We start from the raw sequence: 14,123 nt of genomic DNA on the forward strand, positions 1-14,123 counted from the left end.
GTTATCCTGATTGGCTTACCCCTAAATGTGATCTGCTTCCTTTCTCTTGTAGCTTTTAAAATTCTCTCCTTATTCTGTATGTTGGGCATCTTCATTATAATGTGTCTAGGTGTGGGTCTCTTATGATTTTGCACATTCGGCGTCCTGTAGGCTTCTAGGATTTGGGGTTCTGTCTCATTCTTCAAGTCTGGGAAGTTTTCTCGTATTATTTCATTGAATAGATTGCTCATTCCTTTGGTTTGAAACTCTGTCCCTTCCTGTATCCCAATGACTCTTAAATTTGGTCTCTTGATGTTATCCCATATTTCTTGGATGTTCTGCTCATGGTTTCTTAACAGTCTTGCTGAGCTGTCTATGTTCTTTTCAAGTTGAAATACTTTATCTTCATTGTCTGATGTTCTGTCTTCTAAGTGTTCTACTCTGCTGGTAGTATTCTCAATTGAGTTTTTAAGTTGGCTTATTGCTTCCTGCATTTCTAGGATTTCTGTTTGTTTGTTTTTTATAACCTCTATTTCCCTGTATAGTTGATCTTTTGCTTCTTGGATTTGTTTATGTAATTCATTGTTGAAGTGATCTTTCATTGTCTGATTTTGCTGTCTGATGTCTTCCTTGAGACTCCAGATCATCTGAAGCATGTATATCCTGAATTCTTTGTCTGACATTCCATCTGCTGCAGCTGTTACCTCTTCTAACGTTGAGTTGACCTGCAATGCTTGTGGTCCTTTCTTTCCTTGTCTCTTCATACTGTTCGCGTTCCATTCTACTTGGTGAAACTGTTGTGCTATTGAATTTTCCCCCTATATATTTATATTGGTCTTGTATAGTTGCAAAGTCTCCCTCGCAGGCGCGGGCGGCGGCTCTGTCCCTCTTCGGGCCTCTAGGCTTGTTCTGTCGGTGGTCACAGTTCTGTCTACTTTGCAGGCGCAGGCAGCGGCACTGCCCCTCTGCAGGCCTCTGGGGCTGTACTGCCAGTGGGTCGCAGGTACGCCTACCTTGCAGGCGCGGGGGGACGGCTCTACCCTTCCTCAGGCCACTGGGCCTGTTCTGTCTCTTGGTTGCAGGTCTGGCCTGTTCTGATGGTGGTCACAGTTCCGTCTACCTTGCAAGCGCGGGGGGGAGGGGGCGGCTCTGCCTCTCAGCAGGCCGTTGCTCCTCTTCTGCCGGTGGGTCGCAGGCCCGCCTACCTTGCAGGAGTGATTGGAAGCTCTGTCCCGCCGCGGGCCACTGGGCCTTTTCTGTCCGTGGTCACAGTTCCCCTACCTGGCAGGCGCGGGGGGTGGGGGGCGGCTCTGCCCCTCAGCAGGCCGCTGGGCCTGCTCTGTGCGTGGTCACAGTTCCCTCTACCTTGTCGGTGCAGGGGGAGGGGGCGGCTCTGCCTCTCAGCAGGCCGCTGCTCCTCTTCTGCCGGTGGGTCGCAGGCCCGCCTACCTTGCAGGAGTGATTGGAAGCTCTCCAGTTTTTCTATTTCATTTAACAATGGGGCACTAACTATTATAACCTTAAACAGTATTTAATTTCCGAATGCTTCACAAATCATAAATACACTTCATAAATGATTTTGTGTGATGACCTCCATGAGTTCACACTAATTAGAGAAACCTATTCAACAATTATGTTCTACTCAGGACATTTACGTGGAAAAATAAAATCTGTCACTGATGTGTAATCATGTCTGATTTCACAGGAAGTCGTGACTTTGTGGCCTGTAATCACTTAAGAAGCTACAAGTACTATGCTGATAGTATTGTCAACCCCACCGGCTTTGCTGGGTTTTCTTGTGCCTCTTACAGTGATTTCACTGCAGTAAGTACCCACATTTCTATTAAAGAAATTTGTGACTGTCCTTCTCATGACTGACATGGTTCACCGTACATGACAGCATTCAATGAATGTTTATACTCTAATCCTTTATTCCTTTAGTCATATAAATTTATTTTAATCACAGTAACCCTGTTGCCTATCACTTCTCCATGTATCTGATAAATGCTCCAGTTTGTTATGAAAGTAATCCTAAACAACTACAGCAACAACAAAAATCTAGGTTATGGACAGCTGAGTTGTATTTATAGGAAACTGTTGAACTATACATTCTCCTTATGTGGAAATTTTGCTTAAATGATGACCTTTTAAACTATACTTATCAGCATGTGACTATTTCTGTGCATCCTCATAATATTCATTATTTCTTTGAGTTTTCAACATGTTTGGGATTCTCTTGATCTCTAACTTGGATTCTCATGTGTGTTCTTGAAAATGACATATCTATTACACATTTTTTTCATAAACATGGATTTTCTTCTCACTACAATTTTTTTTTCCAAATTAGGATTTCTAACATATGCCATTCAATAAAGAAAATTTCAAGTGGCATCCTAATTACCAAGGAGACAAACCTAGCAATTAAGAGAGGACCAAAACCCAGGTTTCACCATTAAATAACTGAATGATTCTACACAAAATATTTCACTTCTTTAAAGCAATTTCTTCATCTATAAATGTAAATAATAATGATAGACTCAACATATTTGGTAGGAGGAGTTAACACTGTGATGTATGTTAATTACTTAACCCAGAGCTAAAAAACATAATAAAATAGGAAATATATGATGAGGAAGGGATCACATGTTTTGTTAATAGTATGTACACAGTTTGACAAGAAACTCCCTGTCTTCTTTTCTTGTTTTAACTTCTTATTTCTGTCCCTCTCAATGCCCAAATATGGATAATAAAGCAAACAAAGAAGCAAACAAAAAACCTTTAGGACTCATTCAGTTAAAACAAAGTCATTTTCAAGAATATCAACAATCCTTTTAGGTGATACTCAGCACTTTCGTAAAAATAAGTTCTCAGTCTTGTAGATCTCTCTGCCTTTGGATCCCCTTCCTAAAACTCTCTCCGAGAGGCAGTTGGGCAGCTAATCCTGGCAGCGGTGGTGCTAGTGGTCAACCTGTGTACCACAGAAGAAATGATGTGGGGGTTCACTGGTGCATGTCTCTTAGCTCCTTTGGATTCTGACCCATGTCCTCGTCTGCCTTATTGATGGGCACACCCATGGCATAGAGATGAAATCCGGGTTAGGCAAAGCCCTCCAAAAAATGTCACCCAAAGAGACACAGATGATCTGTTAAGAAATGGGGTGGGCATTTATTTGGGGTATTAAACTGCAATTTGAGGAACACAGAATCCAGTAGAAACCAAAATATGTCCACTAGGGATAGGGGTTTCAAGGGTCCTTTTAAAGCTGGGGAAAAAGGAAGTCTAAGTGAGTTACATAGGTTGTAAAGAATTATGATTGGGGAATAAATTAACTTCTACAGTTCATTGTACTAATGTGGACTAACTTAGTTCAAACCATAGTTCTAGAAAAAAGAACACAGTTATTTTTCAGTTCCTACAATCCCCAGTTATTCCTTCTCAGCAAATAACTTTCTTTTGTCATGTCAGCAAGTTTATAAAGTGATCACCACAACCCCATGGAGTCTAGGTCATACTTCTGTCACCTTTTTTTTTCCCACTCAGCTTTGGCCTTCTTCCTTGCAGCTCAGTCTCTCCTTGGCTTTTGCAGGATGCTGGGTCTGAGACCTGCCGTGGGTCATCTGGTCCACTGATTCAGGAATCCACCACCTGCCCTTACAGTGCAGCAGCTTTCCCCTCTGGCATGGCGATTGCTTGTCTTCCCAATTCTATTCCTCCCTCTTCGTCCCTTCTAAAACCATCCCTTGGCCCATAATATCTGTGTTCTTGAGACTCGGGCCTCATGGTTAGCCTTAATGGCCAACTGGAGTGTTCTCTCTTCAGGTGGGGAGATTCAGAGATGTGAACATGCAGTTCTTGATATGCTAAATAGAAGCTTTTAAAAATGGAAAATGTTCTGTTTTTTGAGAAAAGCCTGACTTTGGGGTCCATTGTTCTCTTAATAGTCCTGTAGGCATCAGACGCTAATATTCTGATATTCATTCTTTTTTTATGGGGGAGGGGTGGGTACCAGGTATTGAACTTGACCACCCGACCACTGAGCCACATCCCTAGCCCTATTTTGTATTTTATTTTAGAGACAGGGTCTCACTAGCTTAGCGCCTCGTTTTTTCTGAGGCTGGCTTTGAACTCATGATCCTCCTGCTTCAGCCTCCCAAGCTGCTGGGATTACAAGTATGAGCCACCATAACTGGCTCTGATATTCCTTCTTATGCAATTTTTCCAAAATAAATCAAGAGTTGGGATGTAACTTAATGATAAAGGACTTGCCTAGCATTCCTGAAGCTTTAGGTTCTAGCCGAAGGACCACAATCAATTGATCAATCGATAAGCAAGAAAATTCTAAACACCTTGCAGACAGATGGATGCCTTCAGGCAAATAGGACAACTGAGAAAGGCAAAAGAGAAATGAAACTACATGCACATAAATTCTCCCACTTGTCTGGTTATTGTTATTATGTTATCCAACAGTGAAATTGCTGATTTATCCTTGCAGATCTCGAGATGCACTGTTAACCTTTGCTGAGACATAGTTTGGAATTCCTTTTACCATCATAATAGTATTCACTTTAGAATATTTGAATTTGTCACCTATAGGGAAAGATAGTGCACTATTAAAAGAAAAAGCATTCTCATTCATCATTTGTTTCTAATAGAACAAGTGCTTCCCCTGTCCAAGTGGAGGATGTCCACAGATGGGTCACTTTGCTGATAGATTTGCTGGGAAAACAAGTGGAGTGGGCCAGAAATTTTATCTGAACACTGGGGATGCCAGTACTTTTGCACGTAAGTTTCCATTTTATTTACCTTAAATCCTAAGTATATGTATTTTATCATTTCCATTGGTAACGTGTGAAATTCCACACGTTCTACACGGTGTGGGAAAATGCACAGTGCTGTGCTCCAGGTAATGATAGCTCATTTGCATAGCAGAACACAGTGTGGGGCTTCAATGGGACAAGAATGAATTTCTTCACAGTTGATTCGGCTGAATTCAGAAGGCTTCCTATGTTCCAGTCACTTTGAATTCAGTCAAAAATTCATTCAGCAGAATTATGAGGTTTTGTACAGACAAAAAAGTAATTCCAGAGAAAAACTGGCAGTTTGACAGATTCAAGAGATATTTAGGTAGAACGTCTTGGGGGGATGGGAAGTGGAGGGTGTGGGAATAGTGATACTTGAGGTCAGACTCCTGGGTTTCTTTCTGGTAAAGAGGAAGAAAAATACTTAAATTGAAATGAGTGGAGTTAGGAATATTGTAAAATCAAGACAAATGTTTTCCCATCTCCTATATTAGCACTAAAGAGCAAAACCTTTTAGTTTACTGTTGACTCATACCAAGGCAATCTTTTGGCTGCCTAAATTGGTTCATTTCCAAGGTCAATGAAAAACTGAAATATAGAATTTTAAAAATAGATATAGAGTGTTTAGACAAAAGCATGACAATACTCTAAAATTTGTTGATGGATGAAAATAAAATTAATGAAAATGTTACATTCTGTTATTTTTCCACGATCTTTTAACTTTAAGTTCTTAGAATATTTAAGAGCAAGTTATTATGTTAATAAGTTGAAAGTAAAATATACTACTTGGTTCTTTGGCTTAAAAGAATTTAACCTTGTTGGTTTTGGCCACCACTCCCCTGCCCCACTCCTCAATACCTGTCCTCTGAGCACTTACATAAAGGAGTGTGTATAACTATTACATAAAATTACCAATGCCATATATAAATTACTCCAAATTCTGTGGTAGTGGGGTCCTTATTAACCTATTTTAAGTGAGTCTTCTCTATAAGTTGACATTTTGCCAAATTTCTCCCCCATCAAGGTTGGCGGTACCAGATAGCTGTCACACTTTCTGGAAAGAAAGTTACAGGACATGTCTTAGTTTCCTTGTATGGAAGTGGAGGAAACTCTAAGCAGTATGAAGTTTACAAGTGAGTAAAATATCACTTTAAGCTTCTTAAGTGTTGAAATACTGTGCCTGTATGATGTATGCTATTGACAGAAGAGTTTGTTTATTCTTTAATCTGTGGGAGTAGAGTGCTGTCACATATAATAAAAAGAAATATATTCTTTCATATTGGTACCTTAATACGTTTCAGAATTATGTTTCTAAATTTTTTTCTCTATTTCCTGAGAAAATCATCAATGTTTGCTTTGATATCAGATATCTGAATTGTCAACAGTAAATAATTATTCTCCCTGCAAAAATGTGAGAATGGTAATATAATGATTTCACCATAATTGTGAGAAGAAGTAACTAAAACATGTTTGTAGTTTTTTTAAAAATTATTTATTTATTTGTTCTAATTAGTTATATATGACAGCAGAATGCATTTCAATTCATAGTACACAAATGGAGAACAATTTTTCATTTCTCTGGTTGTACATGAAGTAGAGTCATACTCTTCATGTCTTCATACATGTACCTAAGGTAATGATGTCTGTCTCATTCCACCATCTTTCCTACCCCTGTGCCCCTTCCCATCCTCTCCCTCCCCTTTGCCCTATCTAAAATTTCTCCATTCCTCCCATGCCCCCCCCACCGCCACCCAATTATGAATCAGCATCCACTTATCAGTGAAAACATTCAGCCTTTGGTTTTTTGGTATTGGCTTACTTCACTTAGCATGATATTCTCCAGCTCCATCCATTTACCTGAAAATGCCATGATTTTATTCTCTTTTAATGCTGAGTAATATTCCATTGTGTATACATACCACAGTTTCTTTATACGTTCATCTATTGAAGGGCATCTGTCATATTAGTATTGTATCTGTCATATTAGTATTGTGAGTTGTGCTGCTATAAACATTGTTGTGGATGCATCACTATACTATGCTGATTTTAAGTCCTTGGGTATAGGCTGAGGAGTGGGAGATAGCTGGGTCAAATGGTGGTTCTACTCCTAGTTTTCCAAGGAATCTCCATACTGCTTTCCATATTGGCTGCACCAATTTGCAGTCCCACTAGCAATGTAAGAATGTGCCTTTCTCCCCACATCCTCACCAACACTTATTGTTGATTGTATTCTTGTATTCCATTCTGACTGGAGTGAGAGGAAATCTTAAGAGTAGTTTTGATTTGCATTTCTCTAATTACTAGAGATGTTGAACATTTTTTCATGTATTTGTTGATTTATTGTATATCTTATTCTGAGAAATGTCTGTTCAGTTCCTTAGTCCATTTATTGATTGGTTATTTGTTGTTGTTGGGTTTTTTTTTTTTTGGTGTTAAGTTTTTTGAGTTTTTTATATATCCTGGAGATTAGTGCTCTATCTGATGTGCATGTGGTAAAAATTTGCTCCCAAAATGTAGGCTCTCTCTTCACCTCATTGATTATTTCTTTTGCTGAGAAGAAGCTTTATAGTTTCAATCCATCCCATTTATTGATTCTTGATTTTATTTCTTGCACTTTAGGAGTCTTGTTAAGGAAATTGGGGCCTAACCTGGCATGATGAAGATTAAGGATTACTTTTTCTTCTATTAGGGGCAGGGTCTCTGGTCTAATTCCTACGTCCTTGATCTTCTTTGAGTTGAGTTTTGTGCATGGTGAGAGATAAGGGCTTAATTTCATCCTTCTGCATATAAATTTCCGGTTTTCCCAGTACCATTTGTTGAAAGGCTATCATTTCTCCAACATGTATTTTTGGTGCCTTTGTCAAGTATGAGATAACTGTATTAGGTGTGCAGTTTTAATAATAAAGATAACCTAAAAGTAATATGAGTCAAAACGTACCACTGAGTTAATGTGTATGTGTAAATTTATTTAATGCATTAGGATGATAAGTATTCTATTAATCACCTTGGCTTGCATTGTACACTGGCTCTAGAAATATATATGTATATTTATGTATTTACATGTATGTTTTTTATGTGTATGTTTTGGTGTGTTTCAGTATATTTTTCTTCTTTTCTTAACTTCCCAGGGGCTACCTCCAACCAGGAAAGACTCATACTAGTGAGTTTGATTCCGATGTGGATGTTGGAGATGTGCAGAAGGTCAAATTTATTTGGTATAACAATGTGATCAACCCAACACTACCCAAAGTAGGAGCATCTAGCATCAGAGTGGAAAGAAACGATGGAAGAGTGTAAGTAATAAAAATCCAAAGGGCTGAGAAGGATTGAGTATTATTGTTCACAATTCTATCCCCACTAAAATTCTCCTTTAAGTTAAACTTCCTACAGTGGTTCACCTGTACTCCAGCCACACCTGCTTTCTAATATCTTCTGTGTCTTTAGGAGAAAGTACAGTACTTAAGGAAAATCAACTTTGATAGATTTGTAGTCAGAGTTGTTATATGATACAAATTAAGTGTTACAATGAGAATCTGGCTTTCCTATGGTGAAAAAAAATCTGTTGGGCAAATGAACCTTTTGCTGTATTTGTCATCAATGTGTGTGTCTCTCCCAAACTTCATGGGTTCAGCAAACTGTCATTTAAATTGTTAGGAACTCATTAAACTTATCAGGGAACAGAGGTATGTGCTCCATATCACTGGTCCTCTAGGTGAAGACAGACATCCAGGAGATGAGTCCTTCACCCTGACCATGACTGGACTGTGTGCGAGACAGAGGGTGTTTACCAAGGGAACTACCAGGAAGGGTGAACTGATGATGGTCACAATAGTACCAATTTAAGCTCAAGAGGATGTGAGTGTCAGCCAAACTCTGGTGCTTCTGTCGTCAGGCCGTTTGTCCTCATAAAAACCCAATGAAGGGACTTCTGCTTCTGGCAAAGGTGGAGTAAAGGCCCCACGTTCACCTTCACAGATGAAGCAACCAAGAATTCAGGCAAAAGATATGACAACAGTTGAGACATTGAATTTTAATCAATAAGGGGGAGTGATGCCTGATAGAAAAAAACAAATAAACAACCAAGATGAAACCTTAAAACGGGTTTAAACTGCCCCTGTCTTGAATTTCCAGATGTGAAATAGGCAGGAGAAGTGCAGGCAAAGTCCAGTGGACCCTCTAAGTCAAAAAGACAATGTTAAGAATCATTGAATCTAAGGCAAACGGACGTTATGGCGCAGCCTACCAGACAGTAGAGAACTTGAGAGGGAAAATCCTAGAGTTCTAGAAAATCCCTTGAGTATTCAGCACTGTACTGGTCAGCTCATGTGTATTGGCAAAGTTGCCACGGCCAGGGAAATAGTCATTTGAAGGATTAGAGAGAACCGAGCCAGTGACCTTCAGGGTTAATAGTGCTTGTTTCCACCCAGCCTGGGAAAAGTCATGGGGTAGAATATGTCGGACAGTCTTCTTTCCTATGGAAAATGGTTAATCGAGATTCAGCAGCACTTGACATGATCAAACTGTTTCCAAATAACTGCATCCCAGAACAAAAGATTTATAGAGATACACAATTATCCAGCACTAGCTAGATAAAATTCACACTATATGAAATTAACTCAAAGATTCCAGTTAAAGAAGCAGGACAAGATACCTATAATGAGGAAAGTAATCAATGAATTGGCACCAAGCCAACACTGACACAGTTAGAATGTTAGAATCACCAGGCAAAAGTAAAGCAGTTAGTAAACATCTATTCCATTTTATTCAAAAAAATCAAGGGAAACATTGCATATATAGAAAAAGATCCAAATTGAACTTCTAGGGATGACAAATAATATTTCACTGGAAAAATACCCTGAAGATAATTAACAAGAGTTAGACATTGAAGAAGTAAATATTAGTGAAGTTGAAAATATAAGAGAAAGCATCAAAAACCAAACAGAAAGAAAATATATGCAGAGAACATCAGTGACCTGTGGGAAATTTCAGTGACACTAATGTATTTATCTTTGAAGACCACAAAGGAGAAGGGACAGAAAAAAATACACTTTAAGTAATAAAGGCTCCATAATTATCAAACTTGTAAAAACTATAAACCAATGAATCAAAAAATGAAGGAAACACCACCATTAGCCACTAGGTAGCTCTTTGAGTTATCAAACTGACTGTTGATATATTACTGTGCTTGGGTTCAAGTTCTTCTTATTTTACTTAATACCCCCAAACACAAGAGTATCCATCAAACCACAGGGAGGGGAATTACAATAAAGAGAAAAAAAAATTCTGAACACTTTTTACTTTGCACATGCTAATGTATTTTATTAGAGAAAATTAGCTCCAAACATCTTAAACATTGTTTAGTCTAATGAGAAAAATGGATCATTTCAGTTCAATTGTTGAATTAAAATAAGAACGGCTAGCCAGCGCGAGGACCTTCAGTTTCAGGCAGGGCTGATTTCTTGTGCTGTTGGCTCTGCTCTTGCTTAGGTGCCTTGGTTGATAAGTGCCAGCTGTTCCGTAGCTGCTTGACACGACAAAGGAGCTCTTCCTGTTCTTTGGAATATCCCCTGACAGCTTCTTTCTCTGCTGCTTGCACAACTGCAAAACAAAATCAGAAAGGAGAATTCAGTCCTTCAAGAAAAGTCTTCCCTCCATGTCCACCCTCGGGCACAGGGTGTGCCCCCCACCCAGATGCAGGAGGAGAGCAGTGGCTGACCTCATGCTCAGCACTCCAGCTGGTGCCAGGAAGACCTGACCTATTGTTGTTTTCTCTCCACAGGTTCAACTTCTGCAGTTCTGACACTGTGAGGGAGGACGTTCTGCTCACCCTCACCCCGTGTTAGGAGGAGGTTGACATGTGTCATTGAACCTTACTGCTAATAAAATCTAGTGGTGAAGCAATACATTCTTTTGTCGTCAATATCCATGATTCCCAGTGAAACTTCTGAATATGGTGATTAAAATCCAAAAATCTGCAGTTTGTGGAAAGAACCACATACGATTATTGAACTCCGCTGCATATTGAGTGACATTTGAACTGGATACACTGCTTATGTGATACTGTCGCCTTATCCATTATTAACATTGCTGATGTTACTTAGATCACTGAAGGCAGATTTCCAGTCCCAAAGTGACCCCTCTTGGTAGGCCCATGTAGAAAGTAACACCTTTGCTTCTTTGTCCATTATCTTTAAGTTCTGTGTCTCCTCCTCATCAGACATGTCAGGACTAATGACACCGAGGAGATGAGGATGGGACACATCTGAGGCTTCCTGACAGGTCTCCCTGTTCCCCGTGGATCTCCCCAGACCCTTCACCTCTCTGTAGTCCATATGATCTTCCTAAAAGGAGACAAATTAATGACATCTGAAGAGAAACACAGGGAGCTTTATGGTTTGGATATGAGGTGTTCACCCAAAGCTCCTGTGTTAGTGCAGTAATAGTCAGAAGTGAAATTATATGATGATGATAATTATATTGGTTCATAGCAGTTGGAATGGACTATCTGGGCAGCAACTATAGTCCGGTAGGGTGTGGCTGGAAGAGGAGTGTCACTGAGGACACATCCTGGAAAGGTGTGTTTTCTCTACTGCCCCTCTCCTTCACTCTTTGCTTCCTAGGGGCCATGAACAGAGCAGCTGTCCTCTGCCCACCCTTCCATCATGAAGTTCACCTTAGGCCCAGAGCAATGGAGTCTGCTGACCATGGACTGAACCTCTGAAACCACGAGCCAAAATGAATGTTTCCTTCTCTAAGTTGTTCTTTTTGGGCATTTTGGTCACAGTCACAGAAACTTAACTAACAAAATAGCCCGTTTTATCTTTCCAAAGCACAAATCAAACATCCTCTGGTGGTCTGCAGGACAGAATCCACATTCCCTAGGGAGTCTTGCAAGGTCACTCTAAGTCTGCCTTTAACCTCAGATCTCAGATTCATCTCCTAGAACATTCTTTCTGGAACTTCATATTCCAGCCCTGTCCCCCAAGAGGTTCTTGATCTCAGATACTAATGGACACTTACATACTTTCTCTTCCTAGAATGTTCTTTTTTCTGTTTTTCCATCTGTATCTGTTTAATTCCTATTGGTTTCCTTTTTTCCAGGAGGGGGAATTTGTTTTGCAGTACTTGGGATTGGATTGAGGGGTGCTCTATCACTGAGTTAAGTTGTGCAGCCTGTCCTCAAACTTGTAATCCTCCTGCCTCAGTCTGCCAAGTAGCTAGGATTACAAGACTATGCCATGATGTCCAACTATTGGCTCTTAAAGAGTCATGTTGATTTCATTCATCCAGGAAGGCTTTCCTCACCTCCATTATTTTATTCACATTGCCCAAGATTGAATCAGAGTTACAGTATCCCTCTCTGCACTCCCACTACCCCCAGAGTTTCCTCCCTCTAAACTTACCTGTCCATATGGAACTTATAGGTCCATTTTTCTGTAGATACCATCTGTAAACACAAGATATGTGCCTGGTATATGTCTGGAAATATTTAAAAATGAATATTTTTAAAAATTCACTTTACTAACAAAATGAAGCAATAAGTCTATCAAAGTCTAGCACTTAAAATTGGGCAATATCTAAACAAAAATACCCTACAAGAGGAAGGGATATCTATGCTAGGTCTTACAAGATGGGTAGGGAGATGCCAAGAGGACATGGTGGCAAAGGCACTCCAAAGAGAAGAAACAAGATAGACAAAGATCCATGGGTATGAAAATATGAGAAATTGATAATGCCTTTCTTTCCATGTTTCACTAAAATACATTCAGGTTGAGCATGAAGATTTGTTCTTATGTGTCAAGCAGGATGCTTTCTTTCTCATGAACCAAAAGCACCAACCCACACTAGCTTCTACAATGAGGAAATGTATTGGCTCATGCAGCCGGAAAGTCCAGAGGTCAGAATGGATTTGTTGTTGCAGCAGCTCAATGACTCTTTCTCTTTCCATGCTCTTCTGTGTCTGGTGATGCTTTTCTATCAAGGATGGTTCCCCTCCCACTTGAAGGGAGCTGCAGATCTCCTCTTTCACACTCAGTATAAGAGAGAGTGGGCATCTACCTGCCTTCCCATCTTCCTCAACATTCCCTTTCTGAGATCCCCTCTGATTGGCCAGTGGTAAGGAAAGTGCTGGTTGCCTTAACTCAATCAGGGCCCACACCTGGGCATGGGAGGAGGTCAGCATGCCCAGTGTGCATGGATTAGGTGGAGAAGCAATGGATACTTACGTGAGAACAAGAAGTTGTCCTCCTGGTTCTCCTCGTGGTGGAAGAATGGAGCTGCTGTTGGCTGAAAGGGGTAATGTTTGGGGAGGAACAGGTTTGGGAGGGAGGTCAGAATGTCAGTTTTAGTCACGTCACACTTGAGGTATTCACCAGACTTCCAATTGGCCATGCCTAGTGGGCAGATTTATACACATGCTCAGTGTTAAGAATATAGGATTAGTTAAATAGGTAAACTTTGGCATCTTCAGTGTACAAATAACATCTTTAAAAGCCCCATATTCATCTGCAAAGAGATTGGCACAATGCTCTCCACATGTGAGTACCTAATAAATGTTACTAGTAGCCATGAGTACCTCATGTAAATATTCTGCAGCATTAATAATAATGATGATCAATAAAATCAATGAATAAAAGTATTACTTGCGAATTTATTCAAGTGATGAAGCAAAGTTATTTAAAATAATCCAATTTAAAATACATTTACTGTGAAGAATTTTCATTTTATGAAAGCTGTTGGAATCAAAACAGATTCACTTTTATTCAGCTATAACCACAAAATAAATAGATGAAGCCAGCAGGCTATAACAGCGGAGTGTCATGAGTGCATGCTGATAACTAGAACTGTTCACAAGAGGCTCTGCCACAATCACAACTATGCTACCTCACACGTGAGGACATCTGCCCACCACCTGTCTGCTTTGTCTGGGACATATGCCACTCTTGCTATTGATCCATGCAGCCAATAATTATTGTTTCAAAATATCTTATGGAATCCTCCTCATTTTACCTTTAAGAACTTCCCCCAGGTACATCCTCCTGGATAACACATAATTTTATAGCTTGTGTCTTCCTCTTTCAAAGCTCTGTTATTCTCAAGTAAATATAATTTTCTCTGAAGCATCTCTCTTTGATTGTAATTTTTGGACAATTTTCATCATAATGAATTTTTTTGAAAGTCATTTTTTTCAAATGAATAATTTTTTGTCTTTTTCCATTTATTTATTTATTTTACATATACATGGCAGATAATATATTTTGAAATATTATACATACATGGAGTATAACTTATTCTAATTAGGATCCCATTCTTATGGTTGAACATGATAGGGAGTTACACTGGCTG

The 14,123-nt window shown here is 39.6% G+C and overlaps 1 protein-coding gene across 2 annotated transcripts in view; it reads left to right on the forward strand.

Moving 5' to 3' along the window:
• Positions 1-10,681, forward strand: part of LOC124096560 (pancreatic triacylglycerol lipase-like) — a 39,810-nt gene extending 29,129 nt beyond the window's left edge. For both annotated transcript variants that reach the window (XM_046450519.1, XM_046450518.1), the window contains exons 9-13: positions 1,685-1,803; positions 4,632-4,761; positions 5,803-5,911; positions 7,907-8,071; positions 10,558-10,681. In XM_046450519.1, coding sequence (XP_046306475.1) covers positions 1,685-1,803; positions 4,632-4,761; positions 5,803-5,911; positions 7,907-8,071; positions 10,558-10,621 — 587 coding nt within the window. In that variant the 3' untranslated portion in view covers positions 10,622-10,681. The remainder of the gene's footprint in view (positions 1-1,684; positions 1,804-4,631; positions 4,762-5,802; positions 5,912-7,906; positions 8,072-10,557) is intronic.
• Positions 10,682-14,123: the final 3,442 nt, after the last annotated feature.

The sequence above is a fragment of the Marmota monax genome, unplaced genomic scaffold (genome assembly GCF_021218885.2).
Source record: "Marmota monax isolate L192 unplaced genomic scaffold, Marmota_monax_Labrador192_F-V1.1 WCK01_AAM20220418_F8-fsc00004, whole genome shotgun sequence".
NCBI lineage: Eukaryota > Metazoa > Chordata > Mammalia > Rodentia > Sciuridae > Marmota > Marmota monax.